The 23,842-nt window shown below is 38.6% G+C and overlaps 1 protein-coding gene across 11 annotated transcripts in view; it reads right to left on the reverse strand.

The window, feature by feature from the left end:
* CDON (cell adhesion associated, oncogene regulated) overlaps positions 1-23,842 on the reverse strand; it is a 92,857-nt gene that overhangs the window by 40,344 nt on the left and 28,671 nt on the right. For all 11 annotated transcript variants that reach the window (XR_015552757.1, XR_015552756.1, XR_015552755.1 and 8 more), the window contains 7 exons: positions 17,398-17,534; positions 15,517-15,789; positions 14,089-14,235; positions 12,781-12,924; positions 11,282-11,569; positions 9,681-9,950; positions 4,008-4,361 (listed from right to left, as the gene is read on the reverse strand). Coding sequence is in view for 5 of the 11 variants with exons in the window: in XM_087433896.1 (XP_087290022.1) it covers positions 4,008-4,361; positions 9,681-9,950; positions 11,282-11,569; positions 12,781-12,924; positions 14,089-14,235; positions 15,517-15,789; positions 17,398-17,473 (1,552 nt within the window). In the remaining 6 variants the exon portion in view is untranslated. The remainder of the gene's footprint in view (positions 1-4,007; positions 4,362-9,680; positions 9,951-11,281; positions 11,570-12,780; positions 12,925-14,088; positions 14,236-15,516; positions 15,790-17,397; positions 17,535-23,842) is intronic.

Consider the following 23,842-nt stretch of genomic DNA (forward strand, 5'->3'; position numbering starts at 1 on the left):
GAAGCCACTGTGCATGTTCCAGCCCCAGGGCCCTCTGATTACAATGGCACAAGAGACCTCAAGCAAGGCCAGCAGAACTGCCCAGCTGCATGTTGTTAACCCACAGAATTATAAGAGATAATAGAGGGGCTTTTGTTTTAAGTCATTAATCTTTGGGGGTAGTTATGCAGCAAAAGATAACTAAAATACCTACCCTAAACACGGAAAACAATCTGCATTCAAGAAGAGGGAAGAAATGAAACAAGACTAGCAAAGATAAAGGAAGAACTACTTCCAAAAAAGCCCTTTGTGGATAAAACTGAAGGTTGGCTTAAGAAATGCCAACCTAAAGAAAGATAAAACAAGCAGACAGCCTTAATACTTACTACTAAAAGCATACAGAAGAAACGGAGGAAGGTAAAATAACTTATTTTTGCTGAAAAAATAAACAGGTTGCACATTTCCAAAAAAAATTACTAAGCACGTATTATGTGTCAAGCATTGTGCTAAACAGTTAATAAACATAACCTCATTTAAAGTTCCAAACAACGTTCTGAGGTAGATAGTAATACTCCCACCTTAGAGATGAAGAAATTAGGGTTCTGAGAGATTAAGTGACAACAGCTGACAGAAGAATGTTAGTAGTGCTGCTGTGAAAAAATGAGACAGCAATTTATGAAAAATAAACATATGCCAGTACAATAAAACCTAAATATTGACAGCTTGGTTTCTCTACAGTGCTATTAATACTGGCAACAACAAAAGTCTCCTATTTATGACTACTTTTGTGGAGGAAGGGAGCAGAGGAAACATTAGAGTTTCTTTTCCACAATGAAGTCAGATTCCTAGTAAAAGGTGGGTGTGTTTTTAGAAAAACTACTGCAGCTTAGTAGAGAACCAAGAAAAAATAGGACTAACAGTAAGGTCAGTTCTCTGTTTAAAATAGAGAAAAGGTGTCCCAGAAGGATCCTCCGTCAAAGAAAACAAGAAGCTAGTGAGAAAATAATGTAGAAGAAAACTAATTAAGTTCACTGAGACAACTTCAAAATATTGCTCCTGGAACAGCCATGTTTATCTAGTGAGTCAGAATGTGGGTGCATGTGGAGGGTGTGATCCGGTGTCTGCTAATGCAGAGATGGACTCTAGCAAGTGGAGGCAATTAGCTGTGGCTTAGGGAGTGGAGAAGGACCTTTTTATCATTAGTAGTTTCATGGACCCTCTGGGCAGGTTACCACTGGGAAGTGGTATTTGGCTGTAGAAGAGTTTAAATACCACACACCTCAGTTTATATGGAGGCATGAGAAAAACGTTATGCTACAGCTTGTGTCTACTGTATGGGTATCAAAATTCTACTTCTGGTATTCAGGATGCAATGAGATTTTTCCATAACTTTTATTAAAAAGAGGATTCAATTCATTTTTCTTTACTATTTCCAATAATATAATCTGAGCGCTCACAAGATACTAGACACAATTTATAAGGCCTTAACAGTACTTTCAAAAGTTTTTTTCACATACATTATCTCAATTTATCTTCAAAACAACTCTGTGAAATGGTCAGAATAGACATCCAGCATCTTTTAAGGTGGAATGTTTTTTGAAGTGGAAAGAGATTGATAAAACTCTGGCTTCCTAAGTACTGTAACTATGGCAATAAATTTAACGACTCTGAGTCGAAACTAATTAAACAGGGAATAACCAGATCTGTCAAAGTTGTTCCCACTGTGACCACTCATACCAGCAACCCCCACCCCAAACTATTTAGGAAACCCAGGCCAACTCCCATTATAGTTTTGGAGAGTTACAACTCACTCTACAAATATTTGTACATCCAGGACCTCAAAAACCCAAGGTCTCTGGAAAGAAAAAAAGGGGTGGGGGAGGCAGTCATCTCTCTCTTTGACCTTGCATACACCCCTCTTCACAGTAAACAAAGTCAATGGCTGTCAGTATGCTAGAACTTAATAAGACTCAGATTCCTGGGGAAAGAAGTGGGTTGTTATCTACTATTCTGAGCTTTAATAAACTCAGCTGGATCTTAATAATTACTATAGAGCATGCAAAAGAGGCAATGCAGGACCACTTAGATAGGATGTAGGTGATGGGGTTACTATACATAAAAATGCTATTTATCAAGACATAAAACCCTGGAGGGGGGGATCTTAAAGATCTAAGAAGATCTACTCTAAATAAGTTAACTTACATATCTTCTATGGGCTTCAGATGTCTCATCTTCAAAGTGAGGCAATTAAACAAAATATCTAGTTCCATCAGCTATGACTATGATGTCGACAGCTCCCTCTACCCTATGTTTACGTAAAATAATCACTTCAGCTAAATGCTCCCCAAGCAGTGCGTGCATTACACCTGTCTTACAGCTAACAATTTTGAGCAGAGCCACTCCTATTTTTGCTTGGCAGAACAGATATATAAATACACATACACACGTATACAAACATATACATATTCATATATACACATAAATTTATACAACACTCAACTACCTTCTTTATTTGAGGAATCTTAAGGTTACTAAAATCAGTAACTACTTCTTCCTTCCCTAACCACCATGTGGGATAATTATAATTTAACAATAATAAGATTGTAATAATTATAACCTAATACTTAGTATTTATTGAAGGCATTCTATTGCCAGACCCCATTCTAAGCACTGTCTACATGTATTACCTCCTTAAATTCTCACATCAACCGTATGAGTAGGGCACTTCACTGTTCCTGTTACACAGATGAGGAAACAAGCACAGATGAGTTCAGTAACTTGCCCCAGGTTACAAAGCTCAGGGGTGGCAGAGCCGAGATTCTATACAGCCTACATGCTTAATCTCCACATCATTTCCTCCTCTGGCATTCATGGAGTAGCACAGGAATATAAACGGAAGTCCCTGGCCTCCCCAACTTCTCTTCCTACCTCAAGCTTCAGCCAGAGCTAGAGGGTGCTTGAGTGCAGATGAATGGAAATACCAGTGCACACATCCAACCTCTGTCTGCTTCACCATACCTCCTCCGCAAAAGACCACCCTTTGGCCACTCCTCTGGCTTAAATGCACCTGCACACTGGTGGTGTGGCCCACACTCTGGAGGATGGACCAGGGAAAAAGACCTGAGTGGACCCAGACTATGACATAATTAAAGCAAGGAATTCTGGAGCCCCAGACCTGTTGTATAGAAAGAGGAACATTGGCTCCAGGTAAGCACAGCCCCTTGACCCAATGGACTCTTTGACCTGTGGGACCTGAGGACCCAGGCAGAAGAGGGTCACATGAAGCCCTCTAAAGCAGAGCCCCAGGACAGGAATCTCAGCTGCCAAGACTAAGGGCAGTACTGCTCTATGATACTCTGCCTCTCACATGACAAATACGGTGACAATGTCCACTCAACTGACTACTTGCTGGGGAACACTGATCTAAACGCCTGCTGATGTAAGGTCTGAATTTGAATTACGTCAAATTTAAATTAGTTTTAACAATATTGATATTCTATATACCAGTACTTCAAATTAAGTCATCATCACCAAAAATCAGTTTAATATAAAGAATTAATATTATACATCCCATTCGAAAAATAACTTTGAATAAGATAGGGGCAAATATACATACAGGTTCATTTGATAGTACCATAACTACACATTCTCAATGAAAGCCAACCCTTTAGAGTTTGAGTAACGTACTTATCAAGGGCTCACCTGAAAAATGTCGGCAATGAGATTTTCAGCAGCTTAGAAAACCAAAAACATTAATCACAAAAGGAGGTCATACCCTGACCCCAAATGACAGCTTCCTATGGTGACAACTACAAGCTTAACAAACACATCAGAAGTGGAGACCATGGTTCCTCTGGTTCCTGTAAGGCCAAATACCAAAAACTACAGTTCTACATTTCACTTTCGTTGGGAAAAATGTATATATTTAGAGATTGCCAGATTCATTAAAATAACATCCTTCAAAGCACTTTACCCACCACCTTCAAAGAAAACTGTTCATCTGAGAAGAAATACTAATGGCAACTCACCAACTGCGAGGACTGCTTCTGACTGTGTGGTGCCATGCTCATTTGAAGCTTCACAGGTGTACTTCCCAGCATGTTCCTGAGTAACAGCCTGAATATACAGAGAGCTGGAGCCAGCTCGGGACATGATGAAGTAGACGGGCTCCAGGTCAGAGCCCCCAGGTCTTAACACGCGTGGTTTTCGGGATTTAGATCTAAGAACTTGAGACGGATGGCTGGTTATCAATCCACGCCTGTCATACCAGCGAACGACTGGAGCTGGCACTCCAGCGGCGAGGCAGGACAGAGTGACACCGTCTCCAGCCACCACCTTTGCACTGGCTGGCGCTGTAATTATAACTGGCTTGAGGCTGTTGTCTATTAAAAAAGTAATTCACACACAAAAAATTAAGAACATTATAGTACCACCAATGCAAAATAATTTCATCTATAGCGTAAATGTTCTCAATGTCGTGTGCAAGTAGCGATCTTAGAAACATCTTTCATACGTGTGTTTCTGAACAGTGTTTTATATGCTGAACAGTGTGGAGAACACATTCATTCACTGACATAACAGTGATAGTACAAAGATAACTCCCTCCTTGTTAGTTCCCTTCTCAACTTTCACCAAGTAAAACTGTCAATAAAAAGTAGAATTTCTCACAGTTGTGGGCTCCTAGACACATCCTACATGAGTTTCCTGTCCTTCAGAAAGAAAGGAATGCATATAAAGGAATCTATCGAGAGCCCTCCAGTAGTATCCTATACACATTTATGTACACTGTAAATATAGAACATGTGAAGCCAAAGCCTCAGACTTTAACATGAAAAAGGTATAAAGTAGTATAAAACAAAATAATATTCCTTCACGAAAATAGTCAATTCCAGGGGGGAAAAAATCTGATTATAAAAAGCCTAGAAGAAAGACCAGCTGTAAAGTAAAGTAAACGTCGACAAACATATTTCTTACCATACACATGAACAACATTTTTGTTTCTAAACTAAAGCGGCACCAACTGTTTCCTTTCGGTCCCAGGTATTCTCTGGGGCTATTTTTAAGTGTGCCTAAAACGGAATACTGATAACAAACGACATTTTCTCCAGCACACCGTTCTCCTTCTCCAGTCCTGCTTCCTATGTTTGACAAAACAAAGCAACACTTGGTATTATCAAATTTCTGAATTTTTGCCACTCTGATAAGTGTAAAACACTATCTCACTGGTCATAACCTGCATTTCCCTGAGTGCTAAAGAGGCTGAACATCTTTTCACAGGGCTACGGGTCACTCATATTTTTCCTCCTCTGGAAAATGCCTCTTGCCCCTTTTTCTATTGGGTCATTTACCCTTTCTGCAATGGTTCCGAGTTCTCTGTATATACCAGATGCTGTTCTTTCGTTAGTTGCATATGTTACTAGTATCTTCTGGCAGTTTGCTTTTCTTTTCATTTGGAATGATATCTTCTAATAATGAGGATATTTTAATTTCAAAGTAGTCATATCGTTTTTTTTAATTAGCCTAAAATGTCCTGTTAAAAAGTTTTACCCATATCATATAGATATTCTCCTATATTTTCTTCAAAAACTTTGTCATTTTAACTTTGATAAATAAGTCTTTAATCCACTGGGAATTTGTCTTTATATAAATTATGAGTTAGAGATTTGATTTCTTCTTTTTCTCCATTTTGATAAGAATTACCGCACATCAAAACTTGAAACAGGGGGCCGGCCCCACGGCCGAGTGGTTCAAGTTCCGCACACTCCACTTTGGCAGCCCAGGTTCACGGTTCGGATCCGGGGCACGGACCTACTCCAGTCACCAGCCATGCTATAGAGGCATCCCACATACAAAGTAGAGGAAGATGGGCACAGATGTTAGCTCAGGGCTAACCTTCCTCAAGCAAAAAATAAAAAGAGGAAGATTGCCAATGGACGTTAGCTCAGGGCGAATCTTCCTCGACAAAAACAAACAAACAAAAAAACTTGAAATGGATATCCTCCCTCTGGTGATATGCAATGCCGCCTAAGTCAAGTCCTTAAGTGCAAATGTCTTTTTGGCAGTTTCCATCTTGTTCCAGGAGTCTGTCTCTGGATACAATACTGTCTTATTTACAATACAATACTGTCTTAATTACTGTAGATTTTTGTAGATGTTCTAATATCTTGTAAAGCAAGTCCCCCACCTTCTTTTTCTTCTTCTCTTAGAGTGTCTCAGCTATTCTTGGGCTTTTGATCATCCATATAAATTTCAGGATCAGTCTGTCAATGTCCTCAAAATATTCTGATAGGATTTTAACTGGAATTGCATGAATCTACAGAAAGTTTTTGGAAAGACCTGACAACTGTATAATACTGAATTTTGGTATCTATGAACTGGCATATCTTTCTATGTACTTAGGTCTTTTTAATGTTGCTAACATAAAAAAGTGACTTGTAAATTATATTTTCTGTTTGTTGCTGGTTGTAATGGTTAATCTTACATGTCAACTTGACTGGGCTAAAGGATGCCCAGATAACTGGGTGTGTCTGTGAGGGTGGTTCAGAAGAGATTAGCATTTGAATTAGCAAACTGAGTATAGCAGATGGCCCTCCCAATGTGGGTGGGCACCATCCAAACTGTTTAGGGTCCCAGTAGAACAAAAATGCAGAGGAAGTGCCAATTCTCTCTCTCTCTCTGCCTGAGCTGAGCCATTCATCTTCTTCTGCCCTCAGACACTGGACATCGGCCTCCTGGTTCTCTGGCTTTTGAATTTAGGTCAAGGCTTACACCATCAGCCCCCCTCCCCTCAACTGAATTACACCATCAGCTCTCCTCCTCCAGCTTGCAGACGGCAGACTGCGGGACTTCTCCATCTCCATAACCATGTGATACAATTCCCATCATAAATCTGGTCTTATCATATCTTACATAGCCTATTGGTTTTGTTTCCCTGGAGAAACCTGGCTAATATGCCGTATATAGAAAGGCAACTGATTCTTATTTATTGGTCTTCATCCAGCCACCTTGCTAAATGCTCTTATTATTTCTAATAATTCGCCAGCAAGCTATTGAGGATTCTCTATGTTGACAATCATAGCAGCTGTAAATTAATAACAATTTGGTTTCTTTCGTTCTTATCCTTCCACTTTTATTTTTTTTCTCGTTGTTCTGTTGCTGGTTAGCACTTCCAGTATGATGATAAATAAAAGAGATTTTAAGGGAATGCTTCTAACATTTCACCATTAAAAGTGATGTTCCTGTAAGTTTTTGTTAGATATTTTTTATCAAGTTAAGAAAGTTCCTTTCTGTTTCTATTTTTCTAAGAGTGTCTAACATGGATACTGAATTATGTCAAATGTTTTTCTGCTTCTATTGAGATAATCACTTTGTTTTTCTCCTTTATTCAATAAATAGGATGAATGAAACTTTAAATTTTCTGGTTGTTTCCTGGAGTAACTCCTGGAGTAATTCAATATATATAAATCTCCCTTTTAGATACATTGACGACTTGCTATTATATAGGATTTTTGCATCTATATAAATGAGATTGCCTTTGATTCTCCCTTCTTATACCACTCTTTTGTGATTTTGGAATAAAAATTATACCGACTGGAGAGTTCCCACCTTTTCCTTTCCTCTGAAGAGTCTGTGTAATATCTGGAATGGTCTGTTACTCGAAAGTTTGGTGGAGCTCTCCATAAAACCATCTGGCCTGTTGCTTTCTTTGTGGGAAGATTTTAAACTCCTAATCAGTTTTCTAAACAGGTAAAACACTATTCAGGCTTTTTATTTCTTTTGTCAGCTTTACTAAGTTATATTTTTCCTAAGAATTTGTCCATTTCTGTCTATATTTATAAATTAATGGTATTAAGTTTATCATAGTCTTATCTTATTATTTTTAATCTCTACAAGATTTGTACTTTTTATCCCTAATATTGTTTATTTGTATTTTGCCAAAGATCTGTCCATTTTATTAGACTTTACAAAGAACCAACTTCTATCTTTACTAATCCTGTCTATTTTATCTTCATTTTCTATTTAATTGATTTCTGCCCTTATCTTTATCATCTCCTTTCTTCTGCTTTCCTTAAATCCATTCTGTTATTTTACTTAGCTCACTAATTTTCAGTCTTACTAGTTTTCTTTCATAACCGTTTAAGGCTATAAACTTCCTTCTAAGTTCCATTTTTGCTATATCCCACACAATTTGACCTGTGGCATTTTCATTACCATTCAAAGTATTTTAAATCTCCATTATGATCTTTTTTGACCCAGCTATTGAGAAGTACAATTTTAAATTTCCAATTATGTGCCGATTAAAAATTATTTTTTATTATTAACCCCTAAATTAGTTGCCCCAAGGCCAGAGAATTGGTCTGTATTATACTGGTTCTTTGAAATTTAAAATATTTATAACTCATAGACAAAAGATTAATTTCCCTAATATATAAAGAACTCCTATCAATCAATAAGACAGAAGACTAACAATCTAATTTTTAAAATGGGCAAAGACAATGAACAGTCAATACACAAGAAAACTAATTGAAATGGCTCATAAACATAGGAAAAGATGTCCAATATCACTCATAATAAAAGAAATATAAATCAAAAGTTACTTTTTTTAAATTTATCAGATTGGCAAAGATTTAAAAAAATTGACAACTGCGTGCCTTGGTGAGGATATGAGGAAACAGGCAGTTACATGTTGCTGGTGGGAGTATAAACTGGTAACAATTTTGGAGAGCAACTCAGTGTTATCCATCAAAATTTCCAACATATATATGCTTTTATTCAGCAAGTTCATTCTAGGATTTATTTTACAGATATTCACATGTGTGAAAAATAATCTATGCAGAAGGATATTCATTGTAGAACTCCTTGTAATAGCAAAAGATTAGAAACAGCCCTCAATAGGGTACTAGTCTAATCATTACAACTATACAATGGAATACTAATAAGCAAACATTTTTAAAAAGGAATGAAAATACTCTTTAATGAACCCTATGGGAAGATATCCAAAATATATGTTAAGTGAAAAATTCAAGGTAAAGAATGCTACCACCATTTAAGTAAAAAAAACAGATATTGTTGGGGCCGGCCCGGTGGCGCAGCAGTTAAGTGCGCACGCTCCACTGCTGGCGGCCTGGGTTCGGATCCCAGGCGCACACCGACGCACCGCTTCTTGAGCCATGCTGTGGCGGCGTCCCATATAACGTAGAGGAAGATGGGCACGGATGTTAGCCCAGGGCCAATCTTCGTCGGAAAAAAGAAGAGGATTAGCATCGGATGTTAGCTCAGGGCTGACCTTCCTCACAAAAAAAAAAAAAATATATTGTTATTAAATGTGTGCACACACACACACGTTGTGTTTAACTGACTGTATATGTACATACAAGGATATTCAAGAAACTGATAAGACTAGTACTAAAGAGAAACCTGGCTGGCTGGGGGACAGGAGTAAGAGAGTTTTAGCATATTTCACTTTTAAACTGTATTATCTGTTGAAAAAATATTTTTAAAAACTGTTTTTAATGAGCTTGATTAAATAAGGTTGCTCCTTCTTCAAAATGCCTGTCTGCAACTAGAAAGGAACGTGGAAAATGAACACAGTTCTGTTATGGTGATAGGATTATTTCCTTTTAGTAAAAATGATTTAAATTTTAACCACAACAAAAGCCTATCTGTAAAGTAAAATTTCCTATGATTACCTAAAAGCCTACCTTTTTCAATGTCAAGTCTCCCAGTAGACTGCATAAATCCAATCCCATTGTCCGCTACACACTGATACAGCCCAGAATCTTCCATGGTAACACCACTGATTTTCAATCTATTTCCTGCAGTTAGATGTCGTGGGGAAGGATGAATAGGCTGTGCATTATGAAACCAGGTACGGTTGGGGGCTGGGTTCCCATGAACCTCACAAGTAAATTGCACCGTGGCACCCAGAGACACAGTCTGATCCTGCAGTCCTTTAGAAATTGAAGCATGTTCTGAAAATAAAACATACAAATTAAACTCTAGCTCTCAAGATGTACTTTTTAAATTATCACATGAGTCATATAAAACCTTGTCCTTACCAATAACTAGTTGAAACCCAACTGTACTGTTTACTCACATTCTCCCATCTGCTGTAGTCATCAAGAAAAACTTAGAAATGTATTTTAACTTTCCTCTAATAGGATAACCATATGTTACTAATATGTTATAGTCTCTTTTCATAGATCTCTCCACACACTTAACTCCCCCCAACACACGCAAACACACACACACACACACACACACACACACACACACACACAGAGTTTCTAATCCTGGGCTTCTCTTAGTATTTGTTTCAGGTGATTTGTTTGAAATAAAGTAATAGTTTCCCTGGATTTCACACTAAACAAGAGCCAAAACAGAAGAACACCTATTCAGAAGTTAAATTCTTTTTATGGTCAATTCTGCGTTGACGTTAGGTGTCCACTGGGCAAAAGACCCTTCCTTTAGTATCCAGCAAGTCATTTTTTAGCCAAAATAAATCATCCATCGACATTTGTAATATATGCCCAAATTAAATGATTATGCATATTAATCTAGTCCTAATTATCATTCAACTTTAAAGGTCACTTACCATACACTTACACTGATTCCAGTGTAACCTACATCAGGCTGTTGTTGCAAATAAACACATACAGAAGGTTTACAAAAACTGTATTTACTATGAAACCACTTACTACCTAACTTTTTCTGGTTTTCATGAAAATCTGTTTTGATAAAGAAAAACATTTTATGCTGCTGCACATGATAGTGAAATAGGTAGCGGGAAGAAAGGAAAGGAACAGCTTTGAGATAAAAGAGTGTATACAGAAATGTGGGTAAAAATAATGCAAATTTTATGAGCCAGATAGAGCAAAAGCGTTCCAAAAGGGAAAACAGAATGAAATAGATTCCATTTTGAGATAATATTTCCTAGCCAGTACTCTGTCTTAGTTACTACTACTGGATACCACACACTGATACAGCCCAGAGTCTTCCATCCTATTGAATTCCAGTCTCCTTCCTTCATGTCATTAAGAAGGAAGAACAAGCTGTGCCTTATATAACCAGGTTGAGAGTGAAGTTTCCAAGAATGTCCCAGGAGAAATGTTCTGCACCACCCAGAAATACTGCCTAATTCAGCAGTCCTTTAGAAAAATGAAGCTTGTTCTGGCTACTGGTATAGATATTCCTAGATAGTCCCTATATCACTTACAGTTCACAAATAGATCTTCCATTCAAACACCAGTTAGACCAGAAAAATAGCCTGACTTGAAAAAAAATTTAATAAGTAACATCTTACCAAGTACATTAACCATGTAAGTCACATGTTTTACATCTCCAGACCTGTTTCCCACCACACAGGAGTAGTTCCCAGAGTCCACTGGGTCAATGCTATCGGTGGCAAGATGAGAGTATAGCCTTTTCCAATTGCTTCCCAGCACAGCATCCTGACCGTCCTTCAGCCAGCGCACTTGAGAAGCCGGGACCCCACTCACCACACATTCCAGGGTTACATGGCTGTGAGAAAGAACAGCTAATGTCTGTGAAAGGGTGGGGTGAAGAATGTGAAAATCATCTGACGAAGGTCCTGGAAAAAGAAGGGAAAACAAAAAATTATTAATATCAAGTATTCACTTGCAATCTTTTCTTTAAAGAACCTATGAGCTTGGGCCGGCCCCATGGCTTAGCGGTTAAGTGCGCGCGCTCCGCTGCTGGTGGCCCGGGTTCGGATCCCGGGCGCGCACCGATGCACCGCTTCTCTGGCCATGCTGAGGCCGTGTCCCACATACAGCAACTAGAAGGATGTGCAACTATGACATACAACTATCTACCGGGGCTTTGGGGGAAAAATAAATAAACAAAATTATAAAAAAAAAAAAAAAAAGAACCTATGAGCTTTCTCGTCTTCCCATTTATTCTTCTTTACACTAAAAGGTCCTATTTAGTAGCAAAATCCTTTTTAGTTGAGAATTAAAATTAAAAGATTTTGTGATCCTTTAGGGCTACTTCTGAATTAGCAGTTTGGAAATTCAGAACTCTCAACAAGTACAGAAACCACGACTTCAATGTGCTTTGACCATTGGAGCTACCTCAACTCAACTACCATAATCTAAAAATCAGCTATGACTTATCACATCTGAAAGAGAACAGATAGATTTTTTTTTATAACTCACAGTTAGCCACCAACTTTATTACCAGTGATATAAAGTTATATTTTCTCTATAATTTCTTTTTATTTGGGCAAAGGGCAAAGCTCTCCACATGTATTCCACTCTGTCATCTTGATCAAAATTCTCTTCTAGGTCATATTTTTAAAACACGTACAGTACTATTCTATAATGCTTTTATGTATTTAATTTTTATAAGATTTTCCTATGATAAACCAATAGGATCTGTGAATTCTCATTTCTCAACTTTTGGGGAATGCTTATCAGGAATGCTTCTGAGGAGTCTTTTTTTTTTTTTTTTTTTGTGAGGAAGATCAGCCCTGGGCTAACAGCCGTGCTAATCCTCCTCTTTTTGCTGAGGAAGACCGGCTCTGGGCTAACATCTATTGCCAATCCTCCTTTTTTTTTTTCCCCCAAAGCCCCAGTAGATAGTTGTATGTCATAGTTGCACATCCTTCTAGCTGCCGGACGTGGGACGTGGCCTCAGCATGGCCGGAGAAGCAGTGCGTCAGTGCGCGCCCAGGATATGAACCCGGGCCGCCAGTAGCGGAGCGCGCGCACTTAACCGCTAAGCCACGGGGCCGGCCCCTGAGGATTCTTTCTAGTTACCATTGTTCTCCCAAATACTTACGACTCACAAGGAGCTTTCGGCCCATGGGTTCAACTTTTAATTCATGTGTGACAGGATTAAAAGCTGCACATTTATACGATCCCTTGTCCTCTAAGGATACATTCAAAATCTGAAGATTTCCTGATGGAAGGATTAAGTAATTCTCTGAGGAAGGAAGGGAATGCAGTTAGGCCTCTTTATGAAGGACACCAATTAAAACTAACGAAGGTTGATAGTTACGCTTTAAATTTAGACATAGACTGGCAGCAAATAAGCAACTACGGAAAATTCATTAAGTGAAGGAAAGGGAAAGTCAAGGCAGAAAAGAAAAAAAAGTCAATAGGACTAGAGTAACAAAATCAAACCCAACAGAAACATTTAGCAACAGATCTTGTTGTCAAGCATTGAGAAGACTGAGAGCATAAGAAGCACATTTAGACAAAGATACAACAACCATAGCTACCACCTCGGGCAAACCTCTACCCGTAGCACTGACCACCCAGTTTCCATTCTTGCCTATTCATTTTTTCTCAACAAATACATACTGAGTACTTATTTCCTTTTTCTTTTTTTTTGAAGACTTCACTATTTTGTGTGTGTGTGTGTGAGGAAGATTAGCTGTGAGCTAACATCCGTTGCCAATCTTCCCCTTTTTGCTGAGGAAGACTGGCCCTGGGCTACCATCCGTGCCCTTCTACCTCCACTTTATATGGGACGCCACCACAGCATGGCTTGACAAACAGTGCATCGGCGCACGTCCAGGATCCAAACGTGCGAACCCTCGGGCTGCTGAAGTGGAGCGCGTGCACTTAACTGCTGCGCTACCGGGCGGGCCCCATGAGTGCCTATTTTCTGTCAGCAATGGCCCAGGCACAAGTGAAACAGCCCTGAAAAAAGCAGGCAGGCCCTGCACTCATGCAGCCAACATTCCAGTGCAGGGAGTGGGGGTGGTGGAGAAAGGGGTCAATAACAGACAAGTAAACAAACACACAGATAACACAATGCTATGAGAAGAAATGAAGTTGACTTAAGGGGACCGAGAGTGACAGGGCATATTATTTTAGACAGGGCGGTGAGGGCAGTCTTCTCAGAGGAAGAGATAGAGTAGAGACGTGAATGAATCCAAGCAGTGAGCCCTGGGGGTGTGGACTGTAATCATTTCTATACTGCAACCATTTGTTCTGGTCCCCTCTACTTGACTTCTGAGAGTAGAGACAATATGTCTATATATTTTTATATCCACAGTCCCTAGCACACAGCGCTTAATAGTAGGTTGTTTAATGACATTTGTTCTGTCGGTGCCATTGGCTTTTCGTAATAAGGTCTCACCTGTGGAATGTTTCAGCCACTTTCCCCGGATTTTATAGCGCACCTCAGCTTTGGGGTTACTATCTGGTACCTCACAGCCAATGAAACCAGTACTTTTTTCTTCTGCTGTAATAACATGCTTTGTTGATGAGCCAAAATCACCAAGAACTAAAATAAATAAGTAAATAAGTAGAAAGGTAAGTAAATAAACAAATGCACATTTGAACTTTCTTTCCCAAAGGAAATTTAAAAACTAGAAATGACATCTGCAACATGGCCGTTTGTGGCAGCTAATCCCATTTCATTGAGTAGCATGATCTTATCTCAGAAAACAGTTGGGGTAGAGGTGCATGGCTGAGGGCTGGAGCCAAGTCATGGCACTTCCAGAAGTCAATGCTTCCTGGAGACTACAAGAAAAGTAAACTGCTCTTAAAACATTCAGGAGAACTATAAAGCATAATATTCCCACTCTGTCAAAATAAATCCTCTTCAATCCAGTCCCTCATCAAAACTCACTTTCCCTATGCATCTTTATTCTCTTTGTAGAATAAACTCACAATGCAATACAGTAGCTTACAGGAATGACCCCAGGACATCGAAAAACAAAGCAGCATATCGTCTGAATTACCTGAATATACTGACTAGGTCTCAATTCCTCTCAGTTTCGGTTTACTACAGACGGAGCCTACATGGAAGGGCTCTTTATGATCTCCAACACTGAAAGCACTCAGCAGCCCGCCACTAGGAATCCCGCCCTCCAGCGTGTGTCTTGGAGCTGTCCATGGGTCACAGCTCTACAAAAACATTTACTCTTCTCAGTTATGACAAACTCACTACTCCTGGGGAATCCAGATTTGCTCTGTAAATAGGGGTGCCCTTACAAAGACGTTTTCCATTACTGGAAGACATCACCGTGTGAAAGGCAGATGGCTCAAACTTACTAAGAAAACCACGCATTCCAGATTTTCCCTCAGTTCAATACTGAACATTCCTTTCTTTATGGTCAGCTATTCTTTTCCTGCTTCTTTAGCCTGGTTTCAATTAAATAAATTACAATCACTCAGTAATCAAGGCAAATAAAACAATGAGATGTGAAAGAAAGATAAAGGACTGCATGAAATAACTGAGTGTCAAAGTAGACAAGAACTTTGTTGTTGTTGTTGATATTAAGGACTTTTATATACTCACAAAGAAATTCACAATTCACATTAGAAAATTGTCCTGTGTAAAAAATCATTTCCATAACCTTGTTACAGATGAAGACATGAGGCGAGGCTCACAGAGGTTCAAGTACATTCCCCAAGTTAGACACACAGCAAGAGTCAAGGCTGGGATGAGAACTCCTACGTGTCTTACCCCAAAGCCCGTGCTCTTACCACTATTCAAAAATGCAAGTACTAACAGTAATTCCAGGAAAAAGCATATGTAACAGGGACAAATTAAACTCACCTGCAGCGGATACTGTTGCAGGGCCACTCACAATTGCACCGATGCTATTGTTGGCAATGCATTGGTAGTAACCCGAGAGGGAGGGGTTAAGAGAAAGAATAGTCAAAGTCCCCTGATGAATCTTAATCTGTTCCACGTTTCCATCCAATCTTTTTCCATTATGCAACCATGAGATATCAGCGGTCACAGGTTTAGCAGAACAATGCAGTACTACAGGTCCACCAAGTTTCTGGACAGCAGACAATGGCTCAGAAATAAAATAAGGTGCCACGTCTACAAGAGAACATACCCCACGTGCAAGAGGGTGGTGGGAGTGGGAGAGAAGGGGAGGGAGAAAGAAGAATACATGAAGTACATTTCATCGGAATCTACAGAACTAAAGGCAATCCCTTATTTTATCTACATATATAATGGTTCTTAATGCTTGTAAAAGTTCTAGAAACATTCTTAAAAGGCCATTTTTGGAAGAAAAAAGGCAACAAGGTAACCTAGGACTTAACAATTAGGGCAGAATAGATGAGAGTCCTTATGATATAAATCAGATAAAATACTGATTCTATAAAAGAGAAATGGCAAACTGCTCTTTTAACAAAGTAGCTTTTAAGAAATGGGAGTTAAGAATCTGAAAAAGAGAAGATGACTGTCAAAATACAAAGATTCTCTCCCATATTACCAACAGGATTTGACTTTAAGAGCAAATTGTTTTATAAATAAACGCTATGGTACCTTCTGTACTACCTTCCTTTAATTATGTGCAACTTTTAAGAAAGCAGAAGTGTAAAGCTAGGAAGCCAGACAAACACAAAGTCTATCCTTTTTTTGGATATAAGGATAAATAGGGTACCAATCTTAGTATTTTTATTTGGTGTTTGAAAAAGTTTCATTTCTCATGTCTGTTCCTCAAGGAACTTGTGGGGAGGGGGGTTCTTGCTCTAAGAACTTTAATACTTGAAAGTATCCAAACAGTTCCCTCTCCCCAACCCAAAAAAGGGGGCGGGGGACAGGAATACTGTTGATCTGGTGGAATAAAATACATAAAAGGAAAAAAAACAGAAAATTGCTGAACCTACTTTTACAGGATATTTTATCATTAATGAGATTAAGGGAAGTGTCTCACTTGACTGAATCTGAGGTTGTTGTTTAGCAAAACAAAAACAGAAATAAAGCTTCTAAATCAATTTTTTTCCCTTACTAAATCTAGTAATAGTTATAGTATTTTTAACAGAGATAATAAATATTAATAACTAAATATCACTGTATTTGTATATATGTATATATAATCCTTTACACAAATGTAAAATAAAAAGAAATGTATGTGTGCCATGTATTAGGCTCAGGCTTATATACACATTTAACGATAAACACATTTAAGCTTTTCAGTAACCCAAAAAGTTAGATAATAAGTTAGGTAAGGTCATGAGAGACCTGAGATTTGAACCAAGTTCTCTCACTCCAAGTTGAGTACTATTACATGCTGATTCTAAAATTTCTCTTTGGTAGTAGGTAGTCAGCATTTTATTCCTGTTATAATTTCAAATTCAGAAATTTGTAACATATCCTCTTACTGAAAAAAGCATGATTGGAAAATATTTATTTTTAAGGCAACAAAAGAAATAAATAATAAAAGAAATAAATAAATAAAAGAACTAAATAAATAAGGACAATGATAGGAAGGCCTGCTAACGCCCAGAAGCACTACTAAGAAATCCTTAAATTGCTTAATTAATCAAAGTTTTTAAATCATTCAGCTGGTCAAACAAATCTTAGAAATGTCTTTAGAAACCATTACTATCGGCAAAGTATTAAAGTCAAAGTTCGTTTTTCAAGGTATAAAGATGAGGAAAAGTTTCAGCGAAAACACTACCATTCTTCCACTCTTACCTGAACTCACAGAAGAGCACAGAATCGTAAGGGTAACATACAGCAGTGTCTGTAAGGGTCTGGGATCTGGATGCATAGCGCCAGATTACAGAAGTGAGCAGGACAGACTTCCAGAGCAAAATCCAGGCCTTGGCCCACTAAAAGACATCCAAACAAGAAAAGAAAATCTAAACTACAAAAACAGTTGAAATCTTTTATCTGAATAGCCAGAGTTGTTAGCATGATGGCTGCCATCTATTTTGAAAGCTCTGTATAAAGGGCACCAAACAAAAGGCATTTGATCCATATCTTCCTAATTCACAAACTAATTTCTAGTCATTAAAGTCAGAAGGTTGCTCATTCTTGCAAGATGCTAAGATACCTCTTATTACACAGAATCAGTTGTTCCAAATGAATACATTCAACTGCCTTTAGTGCATTTCTGTTTGTACATCTCTAAGTACCTAAAACTCAACACAACCAAAAAGCATTCCTCCTCTACATTCCTTACAACAGATATAACAAAAACAACAAAATAATAGCTAACATTTGTTTAGTATGTGCCAGATCTCATTTTGGTGTTTTTAATATATTAACTTAATCTTCACAACAACACTACGAGATAGGTACTACTGGTTTTCTTCGCCTTTTTCAGATGGGGGACACCATTTCGGTGCTTTAAATATATTAATTTAAATGTTCACAACAACCCTATGAGATAGGTACTGCTGATTTTCTTCCTTTTTTTCAGATGGGGGACTCAGGCTCATGGATTTTTCAGAGAGATTCAAGCGCAGGCCTATGTGGGGAGTGAGCTTGGCGTGTCTGCAGAGCATCCAAAGACCACTGCAGTGAGAGTGGGATGAGCCAGGAAAAGAGCACAGAAGGCTGGGCCAGATCCTACACAGCTTCGGAAGCCATGGTCAAGATTTTGGAATTTACTGTAAATGTGACAGCCAGCGCTTAGAGGACTTAGAGAAGGGCAGTGGTATGATCTCATTCATGCTTTAAAAAGATCCCTGGAGACTAGACTGAAGTGGGGCAGGAATGGAAGAGGGAGATCAAGCAGGAGGCAACGTAATCGCTCAGGAGAGAGATCTGCATGTGGTGAGTTAGACCAGGACGGTAGTGAAAAGTAACTGGATTCAGAATATATTCTAAAGGTAGAACAAACAGAATTTGCTGAAGGCTTGGATATAGAACATGAGATCAAGATGTGTCAAGGATAACTCTTAGTTTTTGGTATAACAGAAAAAATAATAGCCCTGTTTACTGAAATGTGGATGACTGGAGAGGAAGAGACAGATTGAAGAGTGGGTTGGTCTGCAGTTCTGTTTTGGCCAAGGTGAGTCTGAGGTATCCATCAGGCATCCAAGTACTGCTGTCAGGTCAACAGTTGCACAGGAGTCTGGAGCTGTGGGGAGAAGTCAGAGCTGGAAATGCAGATGTTAGACCTATCAAAGCCCTGGCCCTAGATGCGCTCTAAGGAAAATAAGTAGAAAGAGGAGAGGAGAGACCAGGCAGGAGCCTGGGGATACTCCAACCTTTAGAGACTGAACGGAGGAGAAGCAGGTAGCAATGGAGACTAAGAAAAAGTAGTCAATGAAATAGTAAGAAATCCAGGAGAAGATTATCTCCAGGGAGAAAAATAAAAAATACTTCTCGAAGAATAGAGTGATTAACTGTCCCAAACACTGCTGAGAAGCCCAGTAACATGAGACACCAACGGAAAGGCATAATGGAGATCGCTCGTGACATTGCCAAGAGTGGTTTCAATGGAGAAGGGACAAGTGTGATGGTGGGTTGAGGGTAGAATGGGAAGGCAGAAGACAACAAAGCAGGCACAGAAAACTCCTTCAAGGGTTCTCTTATGAAAGGGCAACAGAAAAATAGGGAGAATTGCTGGAGATGGATGGCACTCAAGCAAAGGTTTATTTTTGTGTTTTTTTTAATATAGAGATAAGAAAGCTCATTTAGCAAAACTAAAAAAGTTTCACAAAACCCAGCACTGGCAAGGATGTGGGTAAAAATCACTATCATATATTGTTGGTGGAAATATAATTGGTAAATTCCTTTTGGAGGGAATTTGGCAATATCAAAAATCATTCCTATATTTACTGAATGCTTATCATATGCTAGGTACTATTCTAGGAGCTGTGGATACAGCAATTAAAAATATATAAATAAAAATAAGTAACACCGACAAAAATGTATACCTTACATTCTAGTGGGAGAGATGGACAATAAACAAGATAAATAAAATTAATAAAATTAACAATGCCCATGCCATCCCCTAGATATGGTTCATTCTTCCTTCTCTGTGCTACCTCTACACCTACCTACCATGGCACCCACTACTCTGTTCTGCAATTTATCTGGTTATATAACTATGTCCGCTCTGAAGGCAAGAATGGCATCATATTCAACTTTGTAAATTCTAATGCCAGAAAACAAGCACTTAACAGATGTTTCCTAAAATGAAAAGAATACCTTAACATGATGCAATTCCCACAAGCATCTTAAAGAGTAGTATTTAAAGTGAACTGTCATCTCATCTGAATTCAGCATATTCTAGCTATATTGTTTATTCCTTCACTTATTCATTCATATACATGATTTTAAAAATCAGCAAAAATATAGTAAGTGCCTACTCTATGCCAGGCACAATGCTAGGCTAGGGATCCAGAGTGGTGGCTATGTCCAGAAATTCTCCTCCACATTCCTGTCTGGCCAGGGCTGGACACAGAGTCTGCGACTATGGAATACAACGAAATGTAATGACAGCTACGTTAATGACAGTTTAGAAATGAGAATTTTACATGCATATTCATTTATGTAAAGAAAGGTTAATTCTAACCATTGGTAAAATTGGGTAGTAATACAAAGCAAGGCACCTTAGGTATGCTACTTTTAATAAACCAAGTAATATCTTCCAGGATCTGCTCACTTGTCTATGCCAGGTACTCCAAAATCTACAAGTTGCAAACTCAAGTTTATCTAGATCACAGACTATCAGTTCATGGACTGCCTTTGAAACTTTTTCTTGCTGACCTCCTGACAAAGTGGGAGAGGGTATTTTGGTACCACTCTTTGGCAGAAGGGGCCAGCTGTGTGAAAACTTCTTTTGGTTTATTTGAATTCTCACTTGGTTCAAGGGTAAGAACTGACACGCCACTGGCAGGCAGTCAAGGCAAAGTAAACATTCAAACAACGTGTTAGCAGGAGATGCTTTCCTGAGAGAATGAGGACCAGGAGTACTACTTCTTTTTGCCAAATCCTTCCTCAACTATTTATTTATTAAAAAGCAGTGAAACACACTCCAGAGTCAACTCTAACCCTAGCACATGATCTACTGAGTTCCGTTACAGCTGTCCCTTCAAACTTCACAGCTCATTACTGCTACCTCAACATTATCACACAGGACTATCCTTTATTAATTCTGTTTTTCTATTAGGTTAACATGCTGTCAGTTGATTTTGGAGGTTGGAAAGAACTTATGACCATAACAGGCATTTACCAAATATTTATTGACTTGGGTTATATTTATCCACGGCAGGGTTGCTTGGCTTGTTAGAGAACTGGGATAATGAGAACAAGGACGTGAGTTCTGTTGCCACATGGGTCAGTTATCTTGAAATTACATTCAATAGCCACCAACAGCAATCTAGGTCCAACCTCACAATAAACATCACTGACCACAAAGAGAGTGAGATGATAGATAGGTCAGAGTATATCCATTAGCGCTACGGGAAAACTGTTCAATATTATGTCATTTTCAAAAGGACTATCTTTATCAAAAAGGGACACCCAATGATATTAGCGTTATTGCTATTTTATTAGTAAGTTATTGGAAAAAAATTGAAATATATATATATAATAAATTTCCCCTGCATTGCTCTAGCAAATGAATAATTTTGGTTGGCCAAGGTTACCACAACTGAACAAGACTCCTGCCACCTTCATACACACAGGTCAGTGGCCTTAACATCTATGTCACCTTTCTTACCCATATAAATTTACCTTAGCCATGGAGACAACAGCCCTAATTTCCTCTGCATATCTCATCCTCTGAAAACAGTGGTCAGCAGAGAAAAAGTCCAGGGTAAGAGCACACCAGCCCACTCCACCACACATCACTTAGGCACATTACTTGCCAAAAGTTGTTTGACTTCTGTTCTAGCATACATAACATTCAAATACAGTCATACGCTGCATAACAATGTTTCAGTCAATAACGGACAGCATATATGAAGGTGGTCCCATAAGATTAGTACCGTAGAGCGTAGGTGTGTAATATGCTATACCATCTAGGTTTGTGTAAGTACATTCTACGATGTTCGCACAACAATGAAATCGCCTAACGACACATTTCTCAGAACTATCCCCGTCATTAAGTGATACATGACTATATTCCCATGCAAAAATTAAAAACAGAATTCTGATTTAAATTATATCAGATGGAATAGAATTCTGATTTAAACCACACTCATTTTTCAGACTTCAGTGTTTTTCTCACTTAGAATTTTTTTAAAGCCTCCAATGTTGTTAATATGGCAGGTGATATTTTAAACAAAATATTTAAGTTTTTTTCACATAGTCTACAATGAATATGTTGTTTTACAAGTAAAAAATTGTTAAAATTTATGCAAATACTCATTGACAAAAAAACTCACACATTCAGCATAGAAAACGTGGAAAATACATAAACGTACAAAAAAGAAAGTAAACATGACAATTCCACCACCTATGACACAATACTTCAATGCATTTCCTTCTAATCCTTTTCATATATGTGTATACTTACATAACAGAGATCATAACATATACGCAGTATAGTTTTATTTATTTTTTTTTGGCGAGGAAGATCAGCCCTGAGCTAACATCCATGCCAATCCTCCTCTTTTTTGCTGAGGCAGACTGGCCCTGGCTAACATCTGTGCCCATCTCCCTCCACTTTATATGAGACGCTGCCACAGCATGGCCTGACAAGTGGTGCATCGGTGCACGCCTGGGATCCAAACCCAGGCCGCCAGCAGCGGAGCATGCGCACTTAACCACTACGGCACGGGGCCAGCCCCTACAATATAGTTTTAAATCTTGCTTTATTCATTTATTATCCAATGATCATTTTTATTGATTAAAAGTATTCATAAACATAATTTGTAACAGCTATAGATACTTTATTGAATGGATGTACTTTAATTTACTTAGCCACCCCCCTTTGGATAGTTAGGCTACATTTTTTTTGTGAGGAAAATCGGCCCTGAGCTAACATCTGCCAATCCTCCTCTTTTTGCTGAGAAAGACTGGCCCTAGGCTAACATCCATGCCCGTCTTCCTCCACTTCATATGGGACGCTGCCACAGCATGGCTTGCCAAGCAGTGCGTCAGTGCGTGCCCGGGGTTCCGGAACCGGCAAACGCCGGGCCGCCGCAGCAGAGCGTGCGCACTTAACCGCTTGCGCCACCGGGCCAGCCCCATAAGCTACATTTTTTATATGTGTGTGTGTCTATATGCATGTTTTTGCTATTACAGATAGTGCTGCTACGAATATCTTTGTCCATAAATCTTTAACCACTCTTCTAACTATGTCCTTAAGATAGATTTTTTTACAGTGGAATCGTTGGGTCAAGGAGTGCAAATATTTTTAAGACTCTTACTATAGATATTGTCAAGTTGTCTTCCAAAAAGATGGCAACAATGTACAGCCCTATCCCCAACAACCACCACCATGATGCACAGAGGGGTCACTCCTGCTCACCAACACATGGTTTAGATCCTTTCACTGAGGGAAGCAAAGTGTGGACATAAAACATGAATTTGCACAATTAATTAAAATATTTGATAGGGCATAAAGCAACACTCACTGTCTAATCTATTAGGGATTTTTCTAACATTATCCTAACTTTACATAAAAGTAACTACAAAAAGAACAAAAGGAATGGACAATGCAGGCCACATTTCTCAAATGTAAATTTCTCATTTCAGTTTGTCAAACTGAACTTGCAGTGACAAAAAACACCACGGACACAAAATCTCTGCTTTTTACCCCAAATTTATTGTAAAGTAGGAATAAGAGGTCACTGTTGTTATACTGTGTGGTTTTGATGTATAGTATGTATTTCCCCAAAAATAAATTTGTATAAAAACTGTTGATACCTTATGGGAATATTTGCTGGCATTGAAAATAATAAATTACCACTCATTTCAAAACTTTATTCTCCCTTCCTTCCTGCTTTTCGTGTCCATATAGCCTATACACATACACCTCTACTTCCCTAAACTACTAGGGGTAGTAAAATAACTCAAGGGGTTGAATTTTAAATTGGGTTCGATCTCGCCTCACTACTGGACTCTGGCCAAGGCCTAATCAATTCCCTATGTGGAAAACAGAAGTGTCACTAAGGCTTATCCAAGACACTGGTCTCAGAAGGAACTAACATGACCAGAAGGAAGTTCTTCTACC

Source organism: Ceratotherium simum, chromosome 7 (genome assembly GCF_057802395.1).
Source record: "Ceratotherium simum simum isolate JZ-2026a chromosome 7, ASM5780239v1, whole genome shotgun sequence".
NCBI classification, from domain to species: domain Eukaryota; kingdom Metazoa; phylum Chordata; class Mammalia; order Perissodactyla; family Rhinocerotidae; genus Ceratotherium; species Ceratotherium simum.